This window comes from Oenanthe melanoleuca, chromosome 3 (assembly GCF_029582105.1).
Source record: "Oenanthe melanoleuca isolate GR-GAL-2019-014 chromosome 3, OMel1.0, whole genome shotgun sequence".
Lineage (NCBI taxonomy): Eukaryota > Metazoa > Chordata > Aves > Passeriformes > Muscicapidae > Oenanthe > Oenanthe melanoleuca.
In genome coordinates this window covers 43,520,989-43,538,745 of record NC_079336.1, presented here as the reverse complement: position 1 = coordinate 43,538,745, position 17,757 = coordinate 43,520,989, and the positions used below count along the sequence as shown (strand labels likewise).

The window sequence follows — 17,757 nt, the reverse complement described above, 5'->3', positions numbered from 1 at the left end:
CCCAGTTCAGAGCTCTGTTTTGGTGCAAAACATTTCATGTCATTCAGATTCTATCTTCTACATGTGTCTACATGTATTCTTTGTCTTTTGGCTGCAATAAAGAGAGATGGAAAATAGATGGAATACAGTTATAGAGACACAATTAGATGAAATGAGGGGTGTAATATGTTTGGTTTGTTTTATTTCATGCACATACCTGTATCCCTAAGAACCTGAAGTTGCAACCTTTTGGTTTTTCTAACCATTCAAGTAATCTAAGGCCTTATTTTAAGGGGATGTGCTACAGAGAATTGGAGGGTGGAAGGTTGCTTCAAACTAAGTGCTTAAGGTCAGAATTGTTTCATTTTAAATGGTCTTCTTTGTATGACTAAACATATAACTAAGAGCATTACTCATTTCTTAACAACAGATTACTGTGGATCTTTTTCTCATCTTTGGTCTCTTGCACAGCTTAGCTAATATTGAAGGAGCATCACACAATGAAACACTAGACACGTTAATGATACCTCCATTTACTGATCTACCCAAACAATTATACTGAATATTTTTTCATGTATAGAGAGGTTTTCCTCAGTAAAATGTTTTCTTTCTCTTTACAGATTTCAAGCATGTGTTTATTTTGCATCTGTCTTTCAAGCTATGTCATGTGGTATCCATTACTTAGCATCTGTATTCATGGCTGTTACCCCTAACTTTGTATGCGGGTTCCCTGGAAATGTCAGTAGTGTTCTTTTCCACAACTCCTCTGCATCAAGTATAGAGGACATCTGGACACTGTGGACATCACCAGAAAATTACATTGTAGTCCAGCTGGAAAATGGAGAAATTTGGGAACTTGATCAATGCAGCAGGTCCAAACGAGAAGCCAGTTTGGATCTGGCATACGAATACAAAGGCAACAAGTCTGTATTTCCTTGTTCTGGTGGATTTCTCTACGATGATACAAAGTGGAAGAGCACTGTTGTTACACAGTGGGACCTGGTCTGTGACCGAGAATGGCTTGCAAAATTAATCCAGCCTACGTTCATGCTTGGAGTTTTGATTGGAGCAGTGATTTTTGGTGACATTGCTGACAGGTAAAGTGCCATCCTCTGAAAACTGTACCTTCAGACCACAGTAACTCCACATGTTTCTACCTGTTTTGGTAGTTTCCATTTATTGTGTTTTCACTAGATAGGCTCATTTACTTTAAAAACTTTTTCATACCTTGTCATCCATTGTTCTAGGCCTTGATCCCTGAAATTGCCCTGTGCAGGTAGCATTTGCCTTTAGGTTTTTATTTATTTATTTGTTTGTTTACTTATTTTGACAGGAATAGCAATACCTCATTGTAATAGCAATGGTAAAACCTGGGAGTAGATTTTCACCTCATTTTTCATGAGAAGAGGTTCCTCATGGAAATGCAGATTTTAATTTTGCAATATGACAAACAGCTGAAGGGGTACTAGAAGGTTAAATATAATGTATTTGAAAATCATCTTTCCTAATCCCTGTCGTAAGTACAGCTCAATGGGGTTGATGCAAATGCTTCAAGGGTTTAATCAAGTCTCCATTCTTAAAACAAACACCCATATATTATTTTTCCTTACTGTCCAGTTGTAGGTTTCCCCTGAAAAATTACCTTAAATTTCAGTCTCTTGAAAGCTCGTGAACATTAGAGGAAACATGGGCGTGGGTGAGCTGTGCTGTAGCTTCACTTATTTACCAGCATGTACAAAGTTCTGTTTGAGCATGAGGAGCATCAGTCCTGGAGGGACTCGACCCAAGCAGTCTCTTGCTCACGGTTCCAAAGCTCATTCCCATCCAGTGCTTCCTCCCTGGGTGTTACCTCAGATCCTGCACTGGAATCCAGCACCAGAGCTGGACTCAGAAGCAACAGTGAGCCTCAGGGTGAGCCTGAGGCTGCCTGCCTCAGTGGGTTTTCTCTCTCAACACAAACAGGCATATTCCTCCTCAGAAGAGCACCCAGCCATGCCCATCTCTCCATATGAGAATCAAATTTACAAACTGTGTTGAACTTAGCTTTGTCTTGGGCACTTTCTGTACCTGTGCTTTGATTTGAAGGCTGCTTTAGAGTTATTCATGTCTTTCTATAAAGGAGCTGTTTGGCAGTTCTGTTGGGTGGAGAATGATGTTTCATCCCACATATAACAGTGTAAGCAGAACAAGGAGATCAGGCGTGCTGTTTTCTGATTTTTCCTTCATTAGCACAACACTACAGTGTGACAGTCACAACATGAGAATTCAAAAGCAATTATGAACTTTTTTGTTTTTTTAATTTGGCTTTTAGAACACATGGAATCAATCTGCCTCCCAATCCCAGGCTTTGTAAAACCGTATTTAATACAAAACCAGAATATAATGAGAACATCTGTTTTGAGTCCCTTTAAATAATTCATAACTTTATTAATTAATACTTGGACATGATTTATAAGGTTAGGATTTTATTGTTCTCATTTCCATTAAATCAACCCATAGACAACCAGTTAAGATAATACACACATTCTGAGTTGCAGATTTACAACTGCAGAATTTGCAGCTGAAAGTTATTATTTTCTGACACATCCTGGCTCATGGGAAATAAGTTTCTGTGTCCCTCCCATTACCAATTAACAGATTTCCCAATAGAAGAGCTCTGATAGCTTTGACTTATTGCGATATTTTCTGGCAGGGATCAAAGACCAAATCATGACTCCAGGTCAAGACTGGAGAAAAACAGGAGGAATTTTATTGGAGTGCAAAATACTCACAAAAAAACCCAGTCTGAAAGTCCTCAAACTCTCTGTCTAAAAGTAATATCCTCATTTTTGATATGCTGTTTGCAATGGAGGATATCATAAGAGACCAAGGATTTATTATAAGGGAAGAAAAATAATTCCAAGCAGTTTGTGTTACAGAGCATTTGTAGATAGAATGTAGTGAATTTCCAATAGAGTCTTATATATCTCCTGCTGAAGCTAGTATTTGACATGATATTTTTTGCCATTAGTTTACTTTCTTCCTGGATTTCTGTGTTTTTATATGCATGAATATGTGCTGTCAGAAATCAGAAAATTATGGGGAGCTATGTGATTGTCATTTGTAAGAGAATTCAGTTTTAAAGAACTGGACAAAGATATGTAACAGAAACCTTTCATTACTATCAAAATTGGTTGTTACTTTGAGAAAAGATGGCATGCATTATCACAGCTAACTTTTGTCAAAAAATTACCATAATGCTACTTAATATAAAATATCTGAAAAACTGATTTATGTGCCTCATAAATAAGAGTAAATTACCCATCACTTATGTAGAAGTTAAAACTGAAAGTAAACATATGTAATGCTCACTGCACATTGCTTCCACCCAAGAATTGTGGAATGGCAGTTCCATTCATCCTTTTTCTTGGAAGCTGGAATTACTGACAAATTAATACAGGCAACTGAACCAGAGTTTCTGTGGTGAGTTGTTAACTTCCATCTAGGCTCTCTGGAGTTGCAGGTGTATTTTAATAGAATGTTTGTGGTTATTCATGATTTTATTACTGCTGTGATTTGCAGACTGGGAAGACAGCGTGTTATATGGTTCACAAGTGCTGGTCAGTTTGTATTTGGCGTTGCAGTGGCCTTCACATTTGACTACTACAGTTTCATCATTGTCCGCTTTCTCCTCGCTATGGTAAGAAAGGATGTTCACCCTGGCCCTTTTTCCATGTCATTTCTTACCCCTTCTCAGGAAAATCTCCCTTTTGTTAATATTTCCTCCCCTACTTCATTATTCTAAAGCCCCATCTGTTGCACTTATTTCAGCAGAGCAGGGAGAGTCTGAATGTTCTTGGACCACAGCAGTTTTCCTCTTTGAATTTATAGAAAGCGTCTGTATGGAGCAGTGTTTGGTACTTCCTCCATCCCAACCTCTGCTGGACTGGTAATTAAATACCAAGTGTGAGCAGCAAACTCTGGATTCTGCATTGCAGATGCTGTTGCATTTCTCCTTATTGTTAGAAATGGAATATATTTTTTCTTAAACTAGCAAATGCATAAAAAGTATTATTTTTATCTTTACTGTTTCAAGTGATGGAGGAGAGATGCACATTTTCTCTTCCATGCATCTCTTTGGTCTTTTAAGCTATATCTGGAATACTGAATACATAGGCAGACATGTTTAACATCCAGATGCTTTATTCTGTACTTAAGGGTATTTCAGTATATGTGTTTATGCAGACTGTGGTATACATCCAATATTTACACATATTCAATATTTATACATATTAACCGATTTTAAATAACTATTTTACAGCCCAAATTACATTTCTGAGTATTTTTTTTTTTACGTAATGCATAAAGAAATTAGAATGCCATCACAAAAAACAATCATCTAACTTATTTAACATGGGTTAGATATTTCAAAATATTCCCATAATTAATTTTGTTCCTGCTGCCAGTGCATTAGTCAAGACAGGACCTCGTACCTGGAGCTCCCTTTGGCTGAATTTCCTAGCAGGAAATACTGCATCATGTCAGCCTTGAACAGTGAGATCTACAGGACTCCCTCTGCTGACTCCCTTGGCTGTTGATGCCAGGTCCTGTGGTAATTTAGAAAAGCAAAAAGCTCTGACCAGACAATGCTGTAGGTTTTTTCTGGCCACTGGGACTGATTTGCAAGGTGCAATCCTAAACTCTAGCCCCATGCCACTGAGGTCAGTGCAGCTTTCCTATCAGTGGGTGCAGAACAGGAGATTATTAACTAGAATACTGTTAATGGGAAAATTGATTAATGAAAACAATATACTGAAATATTTTCTAGTCTATATTCTCTAGCTGTGTTTTGAAATGTTTTAAGACCAGGAATCTGCTGTTGAGATATTTGAGAAATTGAAATATATATATAATGAATAATATATATATATATATAGAATGAAGATATACTATTATGCAGAACATGCCAGTAATTGCATTCACTTGATACCATATGAGAACCTGTAATTGTATATATATATGAAGTTCTCTTCCAATATTGTAAAAACCTTGATTTAATGAGATATTTTACAAGGGTTTGGAAGGTAATTCTTCGTAAATGTGCAGTTTTCTGACATGCAGGCTATTAATAGTCTGCTTAAAAGAGGAGATCAAGATTTTCAGAAGTGACAATTACTTCAGGGGACCTCTCTTTCCCAAGCATCCAGTTTGTGATGTCATTAAGGGACCTGATTTTTGGAGGAGAAGGACTTAATGACATCAGCAAATTAAATTTCTTCGCAGGTATCTCTTGCTGGCTGTCCCCCCCACTAAAGAAAAGCATCCAAATTCACTTCACATTTTTAAATAGTGTCCAGGCAGTCTGAAGGTTTGAGTGCATTTTTTTCTACAGCTGATTCATTTTCATGGTTGCCTTCTTTTCTGTCAGTGTGAGACAGACCAGGGCAGTGACAATAAGCATACACAGATGTGGAACACTGTTAGCTATTTGTTTTTACTGCTGGTGCACAAGGAAAGTAGAAACAAACCTCACTCTGTTGTTTTTTGTTTTTTTTTTCTTTTCTCTCTCCCACCCTCCCAGGTTTCAAGTGGCTATCTGGTTGTGGCTTTTGTTTATGTGACTGAATTTGTTGGCATTAAAGCACGAACCTGGGCTTCTATGCATGTCCATGCTTTTTTTGCTATGGGAATTATGATTGTGGCACTCGTGGGATTTTTGGTTCGGACCTGGTGGGTCTATCAGATATTTCTCTCCATAGCAACTCTTCCCTTTGTCTTGTGCTGTTGGATGCTCCCAGAAACACCTTTTTGGCTCCTGTCAGAGGAAAGATATGAAGATGCACAAAAAGTGATTGATACAATGGCAAGGTGGAATAAAGTCAGCACTCCCTGCAAAGTTTCTGAACTGTGCTCAGTCCAACAAGATGATCTAACCACTGGCAGAGCAGGTGATGATGATACGTCCTCAACAAAGAAGCACAACATCTTAGACCTGTTTTGTAACTGGCAAATTGCAAGAAGGACCATCACAGTCTGGCTGATCTGGTTCACTGGGAGCTTGGGGTACTACGTCTTCTCCCTCAGTTCTGTCAGTCTAGGAGGCAATGAATATTTAAATCTCTTTCTCATAGGTAAATATTTTTGTACCATATTCTGTTAATGACAGAACTGGAACATAACATTTTAAAATATCTATAGATTTGACAACCAATTTTTTTGTTTGTTAATCTTGTTCTTATGCTAACTCTTCATGAAGTTGATTAACACAGGAGGAGTATCAGTCACTCCAAATTTCACTGTATCTGAGGAAAAAAAAAAAGAATTTGTTGGTGCACAGAATTCTTCCCTGTCTGCCTTTCTGATTGTAAAACCATGTTCTGGCTTTTCTTCTCTTTGCCGTGGAAGCTTATAGCAGATCCACACAAACACCAGAGGAATCAGACAAGCAACACAAAATTCACACAGCTGTTAAAGGCACAAACTAAGAAGACAGGAGGAAAAAAGTATTCCTTTTATGATTTACAGATATACTGTATGTGTAGAAAACATAGTCATAATTGTCAGAAGTTGTAGTTTTCTCCAAAGTGTATTTTTAATTAAGTTGTAATACTCTGTTAGTTTTATCATTCTGGCTGTAGTCTTTCTCTGGCATGTAAGTTGTTTATAAAGGCAGCTCTGTGCTTTCAAGGCCTGATCCAAAGTTTGTTAACACCAGTGGAAATATTCCACTGACTTCAGAAGACTCTAGATCAGACATGCAGCTCTGAGCCAGTGAAGAATTAAATCATGTGCTTTGCTTTGTGCAGCTGAGTACTCTCAGTGAAGTGAATGTGACTGATCATGTACACAGGCTCACAGAAGGACTGGGGCTCTCATTATTCCAGTTTGTTTTGTCATGTGTTACAGTGTATTGTTAGACTGATGTGTTGAAGAGTGGGAGCTGGTATTGCACAGATAACTAAACTGCTACTGTGAAGTACACGGCACCCACCTCTTCTAAAAATATTTTAACAGACTAACAGACATCGAATAATTACAACCTGCTTTTTCCAACACAACCCCAAAAGATTGCTTCCTGATACTGTAGGCATATTGACATGCTATGTGTACTTAGTAAAGGAATCCAGGCTGTTCAGGGCTGTATCTTATGTTCTTCCTTGATTTTCCATTGGACATAGTAGCATTCTTCTTGAGCAAATTGGCTTAAAACATGTCCAAACTGGCTTTGGCTCATTATTATTTGTCTAGGGGCAAATCATGTTTACACAGTGCAAACAGGTCTAGCCAAATGCCAGATGCTTTAGAGCAGAAGTTTTTCTCTGCAAAGACACATTAAGAAGGAATGATCTATAGTAAGAGTGGGATATTGTAAGCCCTCTTCTTTCATAGAGAAGGGAGAAAGCTGGAACTGCACTCTGTATTAGTGGGGCTTACTCAGAAAACTGGATGTGGACAGACCTTTATTGCCTTTCACTTTGGGATGATTTTGAGCTGATGCTGGGGGAGGCACCTGTGGCTACTCTTCCCTGTCCAGATGGAAGCTGGCAAATCCTGAGAGGTGTGTCGGTGTGACACTAGCAATATTCCCTGTGGGCACACTTGAGCTGTTAATGGGAAAACACCTGAAGGAGAAGAGCACCAAATGTAGAGCTTTCAGACAGAAGTGTCAGTGTCATAGAAACAGAACTGTGGCCTTGCTCTTTTCTGTAATTTTCCACCCCAGAGAGAACTGGAGCTGCTCTGTGCTGTGAAACCTGTTTCCCTTGTCCTTCTCCACTCCCACTTCTGTATTTACAGAAGCTGTTTGTTCTCTGCTTTCTGTCACACTTTCTGTAACCAAATGAACTAGCCCAACACACTGGTTATCTTTGGATTTTACCCCTTAGATCAGATAAATTCCTCATAAAGAGGAAGTTACAGTTATAAGATGAATATGTGTAATAATGACTTAAACTGAGATAATTTCATACTGACAGGTGCTGTGGAGTTGCCTTGCTATATCATTGCTTGCGTTGCGATGGACAAACTGGGAAGGAGAAACACACTCATTCCGTTCCTTATTTTAAGTGCACTGATCTGTGTTTTAATTATGTTCATACCTCAGGTTAGTCACGTATGGCTGGAAGTGTTCCTATAGCAGAAATTGAATTTAAAAGCTCTTAAAGTCAGTAGATGCAGCTGCTCTTTCTAAATCATAGAACAGTTAATTAAAGGCTGGATCTAAGTTGCAGCTGCCAGTCTAAGATAGATTCCTGTATTTTTAGTACAAGTTTCACTGTCATTGCTGGAGTCACACATAAAATGCTCCCAGGGCTTCAGTGAACCAGGATGGTAAAAAGTGATATGGAAACTAGTAACTTATTGAACAATTTTTAAAAAGCAAGCAATGAGTATTGCTTATTGTTTAAAGAAAGGTCACAACTTTTGAAGAATGTAAATTTTGTTTGGAAGGGTGTTATTTTCTGGTGATATATTTATTTGTGCTCTCTTTCAATAGGATTTCAATACATTAATTATCTTAGCAAATATGGCTGGAAAATTTTCCATAGGTGTGGCATTTGGCCTTATATATCTCTACACAGCAGAACTGTACCCAACAATTGTAAGGTAAGAACTTTCGCCAGCTATGTATTTTTCATTAATTTGATGATATTTAATTCCCTTTGTTATTCTACACCAACTCCAGCAGCTCTTGGCATCAGTGCTGGAGATCTGAAAGACTTGGGATGGGCTGAGTTCCTCAGCTGCTTCAGAACTGTCTGGAGTTTGGCTGGTTTTTATTTATTTTGCATTTCATGTGCATTGATAGGTTCCACTGGGGAACTAGAAGAATACTCAATACTTTCTTAAACATTTGTTATGCCTTTTAAGTCCTGGTTACTCATCCCTTGATCTGTGCTGAATGATAATTATATTTTAAATCTCAATTACAGAAGCAGCTGAATTTCACTACAATATAAATTTACCTTGGCATAGCAATATCTTCCTAGTGTAATTGCTTAAAGACACAAATCCTATTGATGTTTTAAGTGTCTGTGCATTTCTAATTGTTTCCTTTAACTGCCAGAATTCTTAATCAAATTCTTTTCTGTGTAGATCACTTGCTGTTGGAACTGGAAGCATGATGTGCCGTGTAGGAAGCGTGGTTGCTCCTTTCTGTGTATATCTGAGAAGTGTTTGGATTTTCATGCCACTTGTAGGTATTTATTTCAATGGTGAATGTTTTTTGCAAAGCTGTATGTGTCGCTTGTTTTCTCTTTAGTAACTCACAAGTATGTTTTTCATGTGGCAAAGGAACCAAAAGCTGAACACTTATTTCAAAAAGAAAATTGAGTAAACCATTCTTGTTTGAAATTTTTAAGTCCCAAAGACTAGTAGCCCCATATTGTTAAAAATATGGTGCTAAAGCAAAAGGTAGACTTTGAATCACTGAAGTATTCTGACAAGTTTTTATGATGGAAGACAGAAAAACATTTATGCTCTGAATCCTAGTATAAAATTGATAAAAATATTCTGCATCTACCATGTAACATTTAGGAAGTGTCATAGTCCAGACTTTTTTGCAGTCCAGCAGTTTTTGACCATGCTCCTGGTTTAGTTTCACTTTTTTTTCAAAGGCATAGTTTTTCCGTTCCTGAACTCACCACAGGTTGCTGGATTTTCTTACATCATGCCTTAACATTTTCCATGGCTTCTCTGGGACATTGCATTTTTGGAATAGCCTCCCAAAAGACCAAGAAGGTTTTATGCTTACTATATTTGGTCTCCACACCTGTCCCAAAGCTCCCGTTCTGTGTTTTTCGCCAGAACTGAATGAAACAATTAATGAGATAGAGAAAGAGAAAGAAATGGTAGATCAATGAGCTTCAAGGTGGCTTTGACAAGCAACAGAACCTTGTACTGATGAAGCACATCTTTTTGTTTTAGATAACTCCAGGTCAGGTTACTATTAGGTTTTTTTTCCCACCAGTTGCCCTAGAAAAGAGAGGTGGGACCATTCCTTTGTGTATTTTGGGCATTATGTAGTAGATCCATTTTGGACAAAACATTTTATGTGTTTCCTGCTCACACATGAATCAAGTTTCTTCATTGCATTTCTGTTAAGAAGCATTTGCTGTTTAGAAACTCAATCCATTTTTTCTCCTGAAGGATAAATTATGACTATATATGTGAAACCAGATGGAATTACAAAGTTTGTATTAAAGCTTTAAGGAAAGAAATGTTTATTAATGATTTAAAACAGTTTGAACTCTTTCAAAAACCCCTTAGAATTCACTGTAACTAGGGCACTGCTGTTATATGTAGATTATACAAGTCAGAAAGTGAAAGTGTAATGGGATGTGTCTTTAACCTGGATTCTTAGTCAAATTTTATCCACCATATTGCAGTTTCCTAAACAAGGGCATTGTGTCCCTTTGATTTGGCAACTATAAAATCCTTAATTATAGATGCTAGAGATTGTTTCAGAGAATTCTTGTGAGCTCATTTCATTATTTAAATTAATTACTTTTGGTTGTTTTTGATGAAAGCTAAGAGGATGAAGGAGACAACAAACAAAGTTATTTCTTCCAGTTCCTAAAAATGTTTTCTTTCTTAACGTCTCCACACAAACCAAGATATGATGCCAGAAAAGCCAAAGAAACATTTACACAGCAGAGAGGTCATAGGAGAACATTTCTTTTTTCCTCTTGTCAGCATTTTGCCCTTACTGGATGAAATAAAATTTATCTGTGCAGAAGTGCTGCAGTTAAACCTCAGAGAGGGGAGTGCTCAAACATTTTGGAGAGCGGTGCAAATGGCAGTATAAACACAGGAATTATTTCAGCTATGAACAACTCTCAGGGTAAAAAAAGTATCCAGAGTTTTTGTAGAGTTGAGTAGTAGTTCCCAGTGAACACGTTTCCATTATTAGCTCCTGTTATAGAGCATTTGTCAATTTATTAAATAGACTTGTCTTGAGTTGGAGCATAGCGTGCCAAGTCTCAGGTCAAGTAAGTGTTTTGGAATGGAAGTGAAATCAAATGGATTACATTTGTAAGTAAACTGAGACACATCACCCTGATCTATTGCAAACATTGTTGAACAGTTACTACTGCTGTTTGTTTGGCACTCTGCCTCATGCACAGTTATGCCACCTATGAGTACTGCAAGCATCTTACTTGAGTGTCTATAAATCTTGAATAACTTGCAAAGTATGTTTTTCCTGTCACAACTTTATAGAGAATGTCCAGTAAAACAACTGCTCCTTATATAACCTATTATTGCTTCTCAGTTAAGAATTATGTTGCAATAGCCCCTTAAGAGGCTTGATTTCTCTCTCAGAAAAAACACAGATTAGAAATTGAAAAGGCCCACACGGATGTTAATAAATGAATTCCAACACTCTGTCAAATACCATCAGTTTTTCATGTCAAAATACAACCTTGTTTGTTGAAGTAGGAATTTTGTGAATAAGATCACATTTTAGATTGGTTCAGAGCCATCAGAGGTGAACACAGAAATATAAAAAGGCGGCAATAATTATAATAATAATAATAGTAATAATAATAATAATAACAACAATAATAATAATAACAGTAATAATAATAGAAAAGGGCTAAATTATGTCGGATGCCTTTGGAAGAAGTGTGCCAAGATTGCAAAAGAGTTGCTTTTACTAAATGTGAGTCACTTCATTGATAAGTGTAGTTACTGCCCTTGAAAAGGTAGATGACATTTGAGAAGTCCTTGAATTAATACACTGTGACTTGATTGTTTCATGCTCTCTTATAGGAAATACTGGAAAATGCTTCGAGGGTCAGGGAGAAGGGAAATGTACTGAATTACTCAGCATGCAGCAGCTTTCACATGGAGTCAAAAAAAGGAAACTAACACGGGATGAAATAGAGTTATGAGAGCTCAGATGAAAAGGCAGGAAAGATGGTGGTGTGTACACTTACAGAATAGTGAGAGTTCTCAGGGGAATGAGAGGTAGTTTCATGAGGAGGGAAAACATGAGAAGAATGCCAAGTATCTATAAAGAATATCGGAAAGAGAAAAGACACACATGTTCAAAGCATACAGTGTTACTTTAAACTTATTCTTTTGAGTATCACTAGTGACCCAGTTCTCAAACACTCCAAATTTATGGGTGCCCATAAGATTCAATATCCTTTACAGACCCCAATATCCTCAGTTATAAACTTATGACAGACTACAGTGTGTACATAAATGAGGGTACGTGGGATAGCTGCCATGTGTCAATTCATCCTGTCTTTCCAGGACAGAAAATCATGTCTGAATAGTAGAGAAGAAATTTGACACTGAGAGATGAGATTTTAATATTTTGGAATATATTTTTAAATATCACTCCCATCACATATGTCTAAAAGGATCTCAGTTTGTGCCATTTCCTCTTGTCCTATTATTGCTAGGATTTTTTTTAACTTTCATAGTAAGACCATGACTTTTATTTTTACTATAGTTTATGGTAATTAATAATATTTGATGGTTTTTTTGTCTGCCTCTATATTTATTGCAAATGCAAAAATGAGGGTATGCAACAGTGTGCCTTTTGCTTCTCAAAAGAGTACATGAGACAACCTGTCCTCTTTTTTTTTGGAAGGGAAGAGAAGCAAAACCAGCATAGTGCATGGGCAGGCAAATAGCACTGTTTAAAGATACAGTAGGGAATTTTGATTTTAAAGCATCTTTCTGACTTAAAGCCTGGCTTAGCTGCAGATGGTAGCTGGGCAGTTCTTGTCTCAAGTTCTGTGTGAGAGACTTAGGCAGTCTCAGTGAACATTCCAAATGTTCTCTCTCACCCTTGGAAAGAAAGCATTAAACAAAGGACAAATTTCAGAATCAGCACAGGGAAAGATAAGGATAATACAGCATCAAAGTTCACAGTCACAGAATGGAAAAACACTGAGACTAGGCATGATCTTCTGTGTGAAAGCTTTTCCATAAGGAGACAATGGGGTCATTTATAACCTGGTGTTGGAGGATTGTCAGGGGTTAAATGCTGTTCTGTACTCAGAGGAACAAAGTGGGAATTGGTGTCATTGACATTTACATAGAAATGTCTATGTGAAGGGAATGTGAAGGGAAAGAGTAGATATTCCTGGAACAAGCAAGTGTTTCTCTACCTACCCCACATTATCCTGATCCTTGCATCACTTACACTGTTGTTGTGGAATTGTGTATACCACAGACAAATCCAAAATGTGATCCCAGTGCAAATGTCAGTAGATGCCTGCACACCTAACAGTTCTTTGAAACTGAGTTCAGCAAAGTATTCCTGTTGAGAGCTAGCTCATCGTCTGCTGAAGAGCTCTCCTGAGTGCAGATGTGCACTTTTGTGGCTCTGGGCCAATGAGCCATATTGAGAAATTCCAATCTGGCTGTGTAGAGAAGGAACAAGCACACAGGTACCAGGTACACAGGAGCTGGAGTGTGAATTGAGATGACAGGTGGCAGGGAAATTGTAGCTCTGTGAACATGTCTGTAAAAATAAATGTATGCAATCCTAGAATCAGTTATTAAATACATGTCTGACACTGGAAATAGCAAATTAAGGTAATGTGTGTTGTTTACTCAAACAGAATTATTCCTGCTTGCACTGTATTGATCCCTTGTGAACAAAACACTTCACTTCCTCATTCATTAATTCTGCTGCATAATCTTTTTATTTATGCAGCAAAAAAGGCAGATCTTTTATACAGGCAACATTTAAGACTTAAGATCTTTGCTTTACAGTTCCTTGTGCTTTATTTTAAATTTACTCTCAAGCAAGATCAAAACTATGGATAGCTTGAAAGAATTATCTACCTTTACAGTTACTGTTTATTTCTTCCAGTTGCTTGTTGGAATCATGGCTCTTCTGAGTGGAATATTAACCATAATGCTTCCAGAAACACTGGGAAAACCATTGACTAATACTTTGGTGGAAGCTACAGAAATGGGAAGAAACAAGAAAAGCTGTTCAGAAAAGACTCCTCCAGCACATAGTGGTGCAGCATTAGAAAAGATAGAGATGTTTGGTCAAGAAAGAGTCAGCACTGACAAATAAACCAGCAGCAAAATGGCTGTTCCCAATTTTAATCACTATCTAATTTATAAGATCTCTGTATTCAAGAAATGTGACTGTTCTATAACATCTGTGCCTTTTACTTTGTATTCTGTCTTCCCTTTTCAATAGAGCAATTGTATGAAACCTTTTCAAAGTGACTGAGTTACTGCAGAAATTTTGAGAGGATTTCTAGATCTCTTGTCAAACTTACTCAAGCCTTAAAACATTTGTCTGACTTGCTGTGACCAGTTGGAATTACTCTAAATGTTGGAACCTACCTGATTACATGTATGTAAAAAAATATGCCAGTTCTTTGCTTCACATTTTCTGCAGTTAGATTTGTAAACCTACAACAAAGTGCCTTGCCTGGTCTCCCCCTGTTGCAGCTGCCAGTTATAGGCTTGAGACTTCAGAATGCAGTGAACTCTGTCACAATTCAAGAGAGAAGCCTTAACATTGCATCAGGTCATATCAATAATTTTAAACTAATTTATAATTTTTTTTCAAGTTTTCTACTAGAAATGGTGCCATTGCTAACAAAGGAGGGTATTCTATGGCACAGCTTCTGACTGAAAAAATAATACTAAGTTTGCAAGATGTGCAAATAGTTTGTATATTCATTCTGTTGAATGGCAAATGTATTTTTATTAAGGGTTTAGGAAAAAAGAAAAGTTCACTGGATCTACTGCTGTTTTAGTTTAGGTAAAACTAAATTGCCTGATCCTATTTAAAGTCATATTCATTCCAGACCATTATTTCAGTGCTCCCTTTCTCACTTATTTCAGCTCATATCTAGCATCAGATTTTTTCATAACTTCTAAGACCAAGACTTTGCCAAATGCCTCCAGCAAGGTCTTCTTAGTCCTCAGTGGAAAAGAATAAATGGCATATAGCTATTATTCAGGCTCTCTTACTTTTTTGTAGAAATGGTTTCCACTCACTATTTTTCTCATAGATAGCTGTCTAGAACTCATTTTTTCCTTATTATATCACACAAAACCAATTAGAAAAATATTCTTTAAAAGATGTAGCTAGAAGACACTGATCAATAGAAGATTACTACTAGTAGTTTTAATCAGTGTCAAAACATCCCACTGCTGCTATACCTTATGTGTGCATCAAGACTTACTGTTGGTGCAGTGGTTCTGACTTATGACTCTGGACCATAGAAGACTGATAGCCATAAAAAAAGCAGCCAGAATGATGCATTCCTATCTTTCTCCCACCTCCCCTTTTTCAGTCTATCTCTAGACCTGGGGGTTTCCTTCCTTGTCTGAGGATCTGCATCTCCTTTGCTTGACCACCCTTAGTTTGAGGAGAGCAGCACAGGAACTTGTGCATGTTGAGGTTCAGACAGTCCTCTCTTGCCTGGGCTGTGTAAATTCAGTCCTGGTTTGAAAGCAATGTTTTCCCCTCCTAGGCCCCTATTCTCATGGCATGGTCTCATCAAAACAAGTCTTCCTTGGTCTTTGCCATGTACCCACCCAAAAAGATATCTGTATTACTGTAGATGTTCTATATGCTGTAGAAATTAATGGCCACATTTTTCAATTATATCTACACAGTTTTATTAGTTTCAATGACTTCTGAAACCAGAATAATGGTTTATATCCCCTTATAAAAGATTTTATTCTTCACTGCACTGTCCTAGAATTTGGTCCTGGTATTAGGAGAAAATAATACCCTAAGTGAGGATTAACATGCTTTGAAGCAAGCAAAACCCAGCAAATTTAAGTTTAGGGAGTTTCTCTGAGATAATTACATAGAAAAAAGAAAGGAATCTTTATGCTTCTTACAATTCTGTGGGTGTTCCAGTGTTTGCAGAGAAAACCTCCAAAAAGACCTGCATAGAATACTGTGGCTTCTGTCCAGATATATGAGTTCAGCAAAAGCACTTAACCTTCCCCCTGTGAGTAATCCCATCATTATTCTGAGAATGACTTTGAATACATACTTTGATGGCTGAAGATAGGATTACTCACATGCTGTGGTTTTTTTATTTTGCTTAAGAGCAGACCCAGTATTCTTCCACTGCTTTCAGGTCCCCCTCCACTTCCCAGAACAGAGCAGCTCTCTTTATCTGCAAGATCTACTGCCAAACTCTCTCTGCTTTCCCTGCCTTAAGTGAGGGTTTAATCACGCTAACAAACCACCATCGTGCAATACACCTAACAAGGAATTAAACTGATACTGTCTTGCCTTACTACCACCTTCCCCACACACAGAGATCCAAATTCTTTCCTTATTTTGGGGTTCTATCACACTGATACTCCCTCTTTTAATAGTACATCTATCTTAAAACTCACTACTCATAACTTTTAGGAACAGTACTACAGTCTTTTTCTAACAAGGTATAAAAGAATATTTATAATTAATTTTTCTACTTCCTTACCTGCTGAGTAACTGATTTGGGTCTTACCCTGCCAAGAACAGCCAATGCATATTCTGCGTTCCTTTGTCTTGAGGGATTTAGGATCTGGTTATCTGTAGTCAGTACACATAAGGTAAAGAAAAGAACAAGAAAAGTTAAATACACAATGATACTGATACTGTTTACAACTAAAATTTATTATGATTCTAGACCACAATGTAGCTTCATGGCATAACCCCAAAAGCCATTTCCTCCTGTCACTGAAGTCAGTTGGTATTAGGTCTTTGATACAAGTGACTCCTGAATTTCCCTGAACTAATGATGTTACTTTTTTTCCTTGGAAATAAAATGTTTGTTGATTTACAGATATATCTTTTGTGATTTTATGCATCAATAACTTAGAGATTGCCTTAGGGTATCCTATTCTTTAACCTGAGGAAGGATATGAATTTTAAAAAAAAAAGGGAAATAGCATGTATCTCTATGTCTCTAGCATTTCTGTTTGCATGGTTTTTTCCATATGGTCAAAAATACGTTTAACACTAGTCATGCATTATAAATGTAGCAAAATCTGGGTGAGTTGATTTCTTTCTCTTAAATATTCATAGATTTTTAAAAATCCTCTTGCAACAAAGCACTGAGTTTGAGAACAAATGCTTCTGTTCCTATGGGGCATATTTTCATTTCAATGCTCATCAAAAGAATCAACTTTCAGTTTCTTACTTCAGTTCATAAGTCCTTTTATGTTTGTATTTGTCGTCCCTATCTCAGTGCAAATTTTTTGTGCTCACCAATGTCCCTGGAGTTACACAATGCATTAGGATCCTTATCTGTCTTAATTGCTGGTCACTATTACATGATGGCAAATGTTTTTGTCTGAAATTTCATATCCAGTTTTATTAGACAGTCTTGCAATTTGTTAAGGACATACCATTTTAGGTTAAATATAAGAGCAACTATTATTAGTTTAATGGTAACTAATGAAAAATAATAAGTACATGTGAATGATATTTCATAATAGTATTTTTAAGCTATACAAAAACATATATTTTCTACTTAGCTTAATTCAATTTCTCTGTGCAAAATTCTACTATTTAAACGACTATGTAGAAGAAAAAAAGCTATGCAAATAATATGTGATTATCATATGCTTTGGGTGGTACCCTGAATGTCTGAACAAAGGGTGAAGCCTTCTTGAAGGCTGAGGGCTTTTGTGTAGAGGTTCTGTGGGAAGACAAAATGGCCTGACATCCCAGCTCTGGGATGGAGTGAAGGATTTATTGGCATTCTCCTGTGTCTTTCACAGGCTTTTTTTGCCAACCGCTTAGGTGCAGTCACTTAGGAAGCCTCTGTAGCATGGAAAGGCTTAGGAAAAGGT

The 17,757-nt window shown here is 37.2% G+C and overlaps 1 protein-coding gene across 2 annotated transcripts in view; it reads left to right on the top strand.

Annotated features, from left to right (window-relative positions):
• Nucleotides 1-16,748, top strand: part of SLC22A16 (solute carrier family 22 member 16) — a 33,057-nt gene extending 16,309 nt beyond the window's left edge. For both annotated transcript variants that reach the window (XM_056487487.1, XM_056487488.1), the window contains exons 2-8: nt 600-1,076; nt 3,541-3,658; nt 5,540-6,089; nt 7,935-8,062; nt 8,456-8,565; nt 9,055-9,154; nt 13,796-16,748. In XM_056487487.1, coding sequence (XP_056343462.1) covers nt 600-1,076; nt 3,541-3,658; nt 5,540-6,089; nt 7,935-8,062; nt 8,456-8,565; nt 9,055-9,154; nt 13,796-14,008 — 1,696 coding nt within the window. In that variant the 3' untranslated portion in view covers nt 14,009-16,748. The remainder of the gene's footprint in view (nt 1-599; nt 1,077-3,540; nt 3,659-5,539; nt 6,090-7,934; nt 8,063-8,455; nt 8,566-9,054; nt 9,155-13,795) is intronic.
• Nucleotides 16,749-17,757: the final 1,009 nt, after the last annotated feature.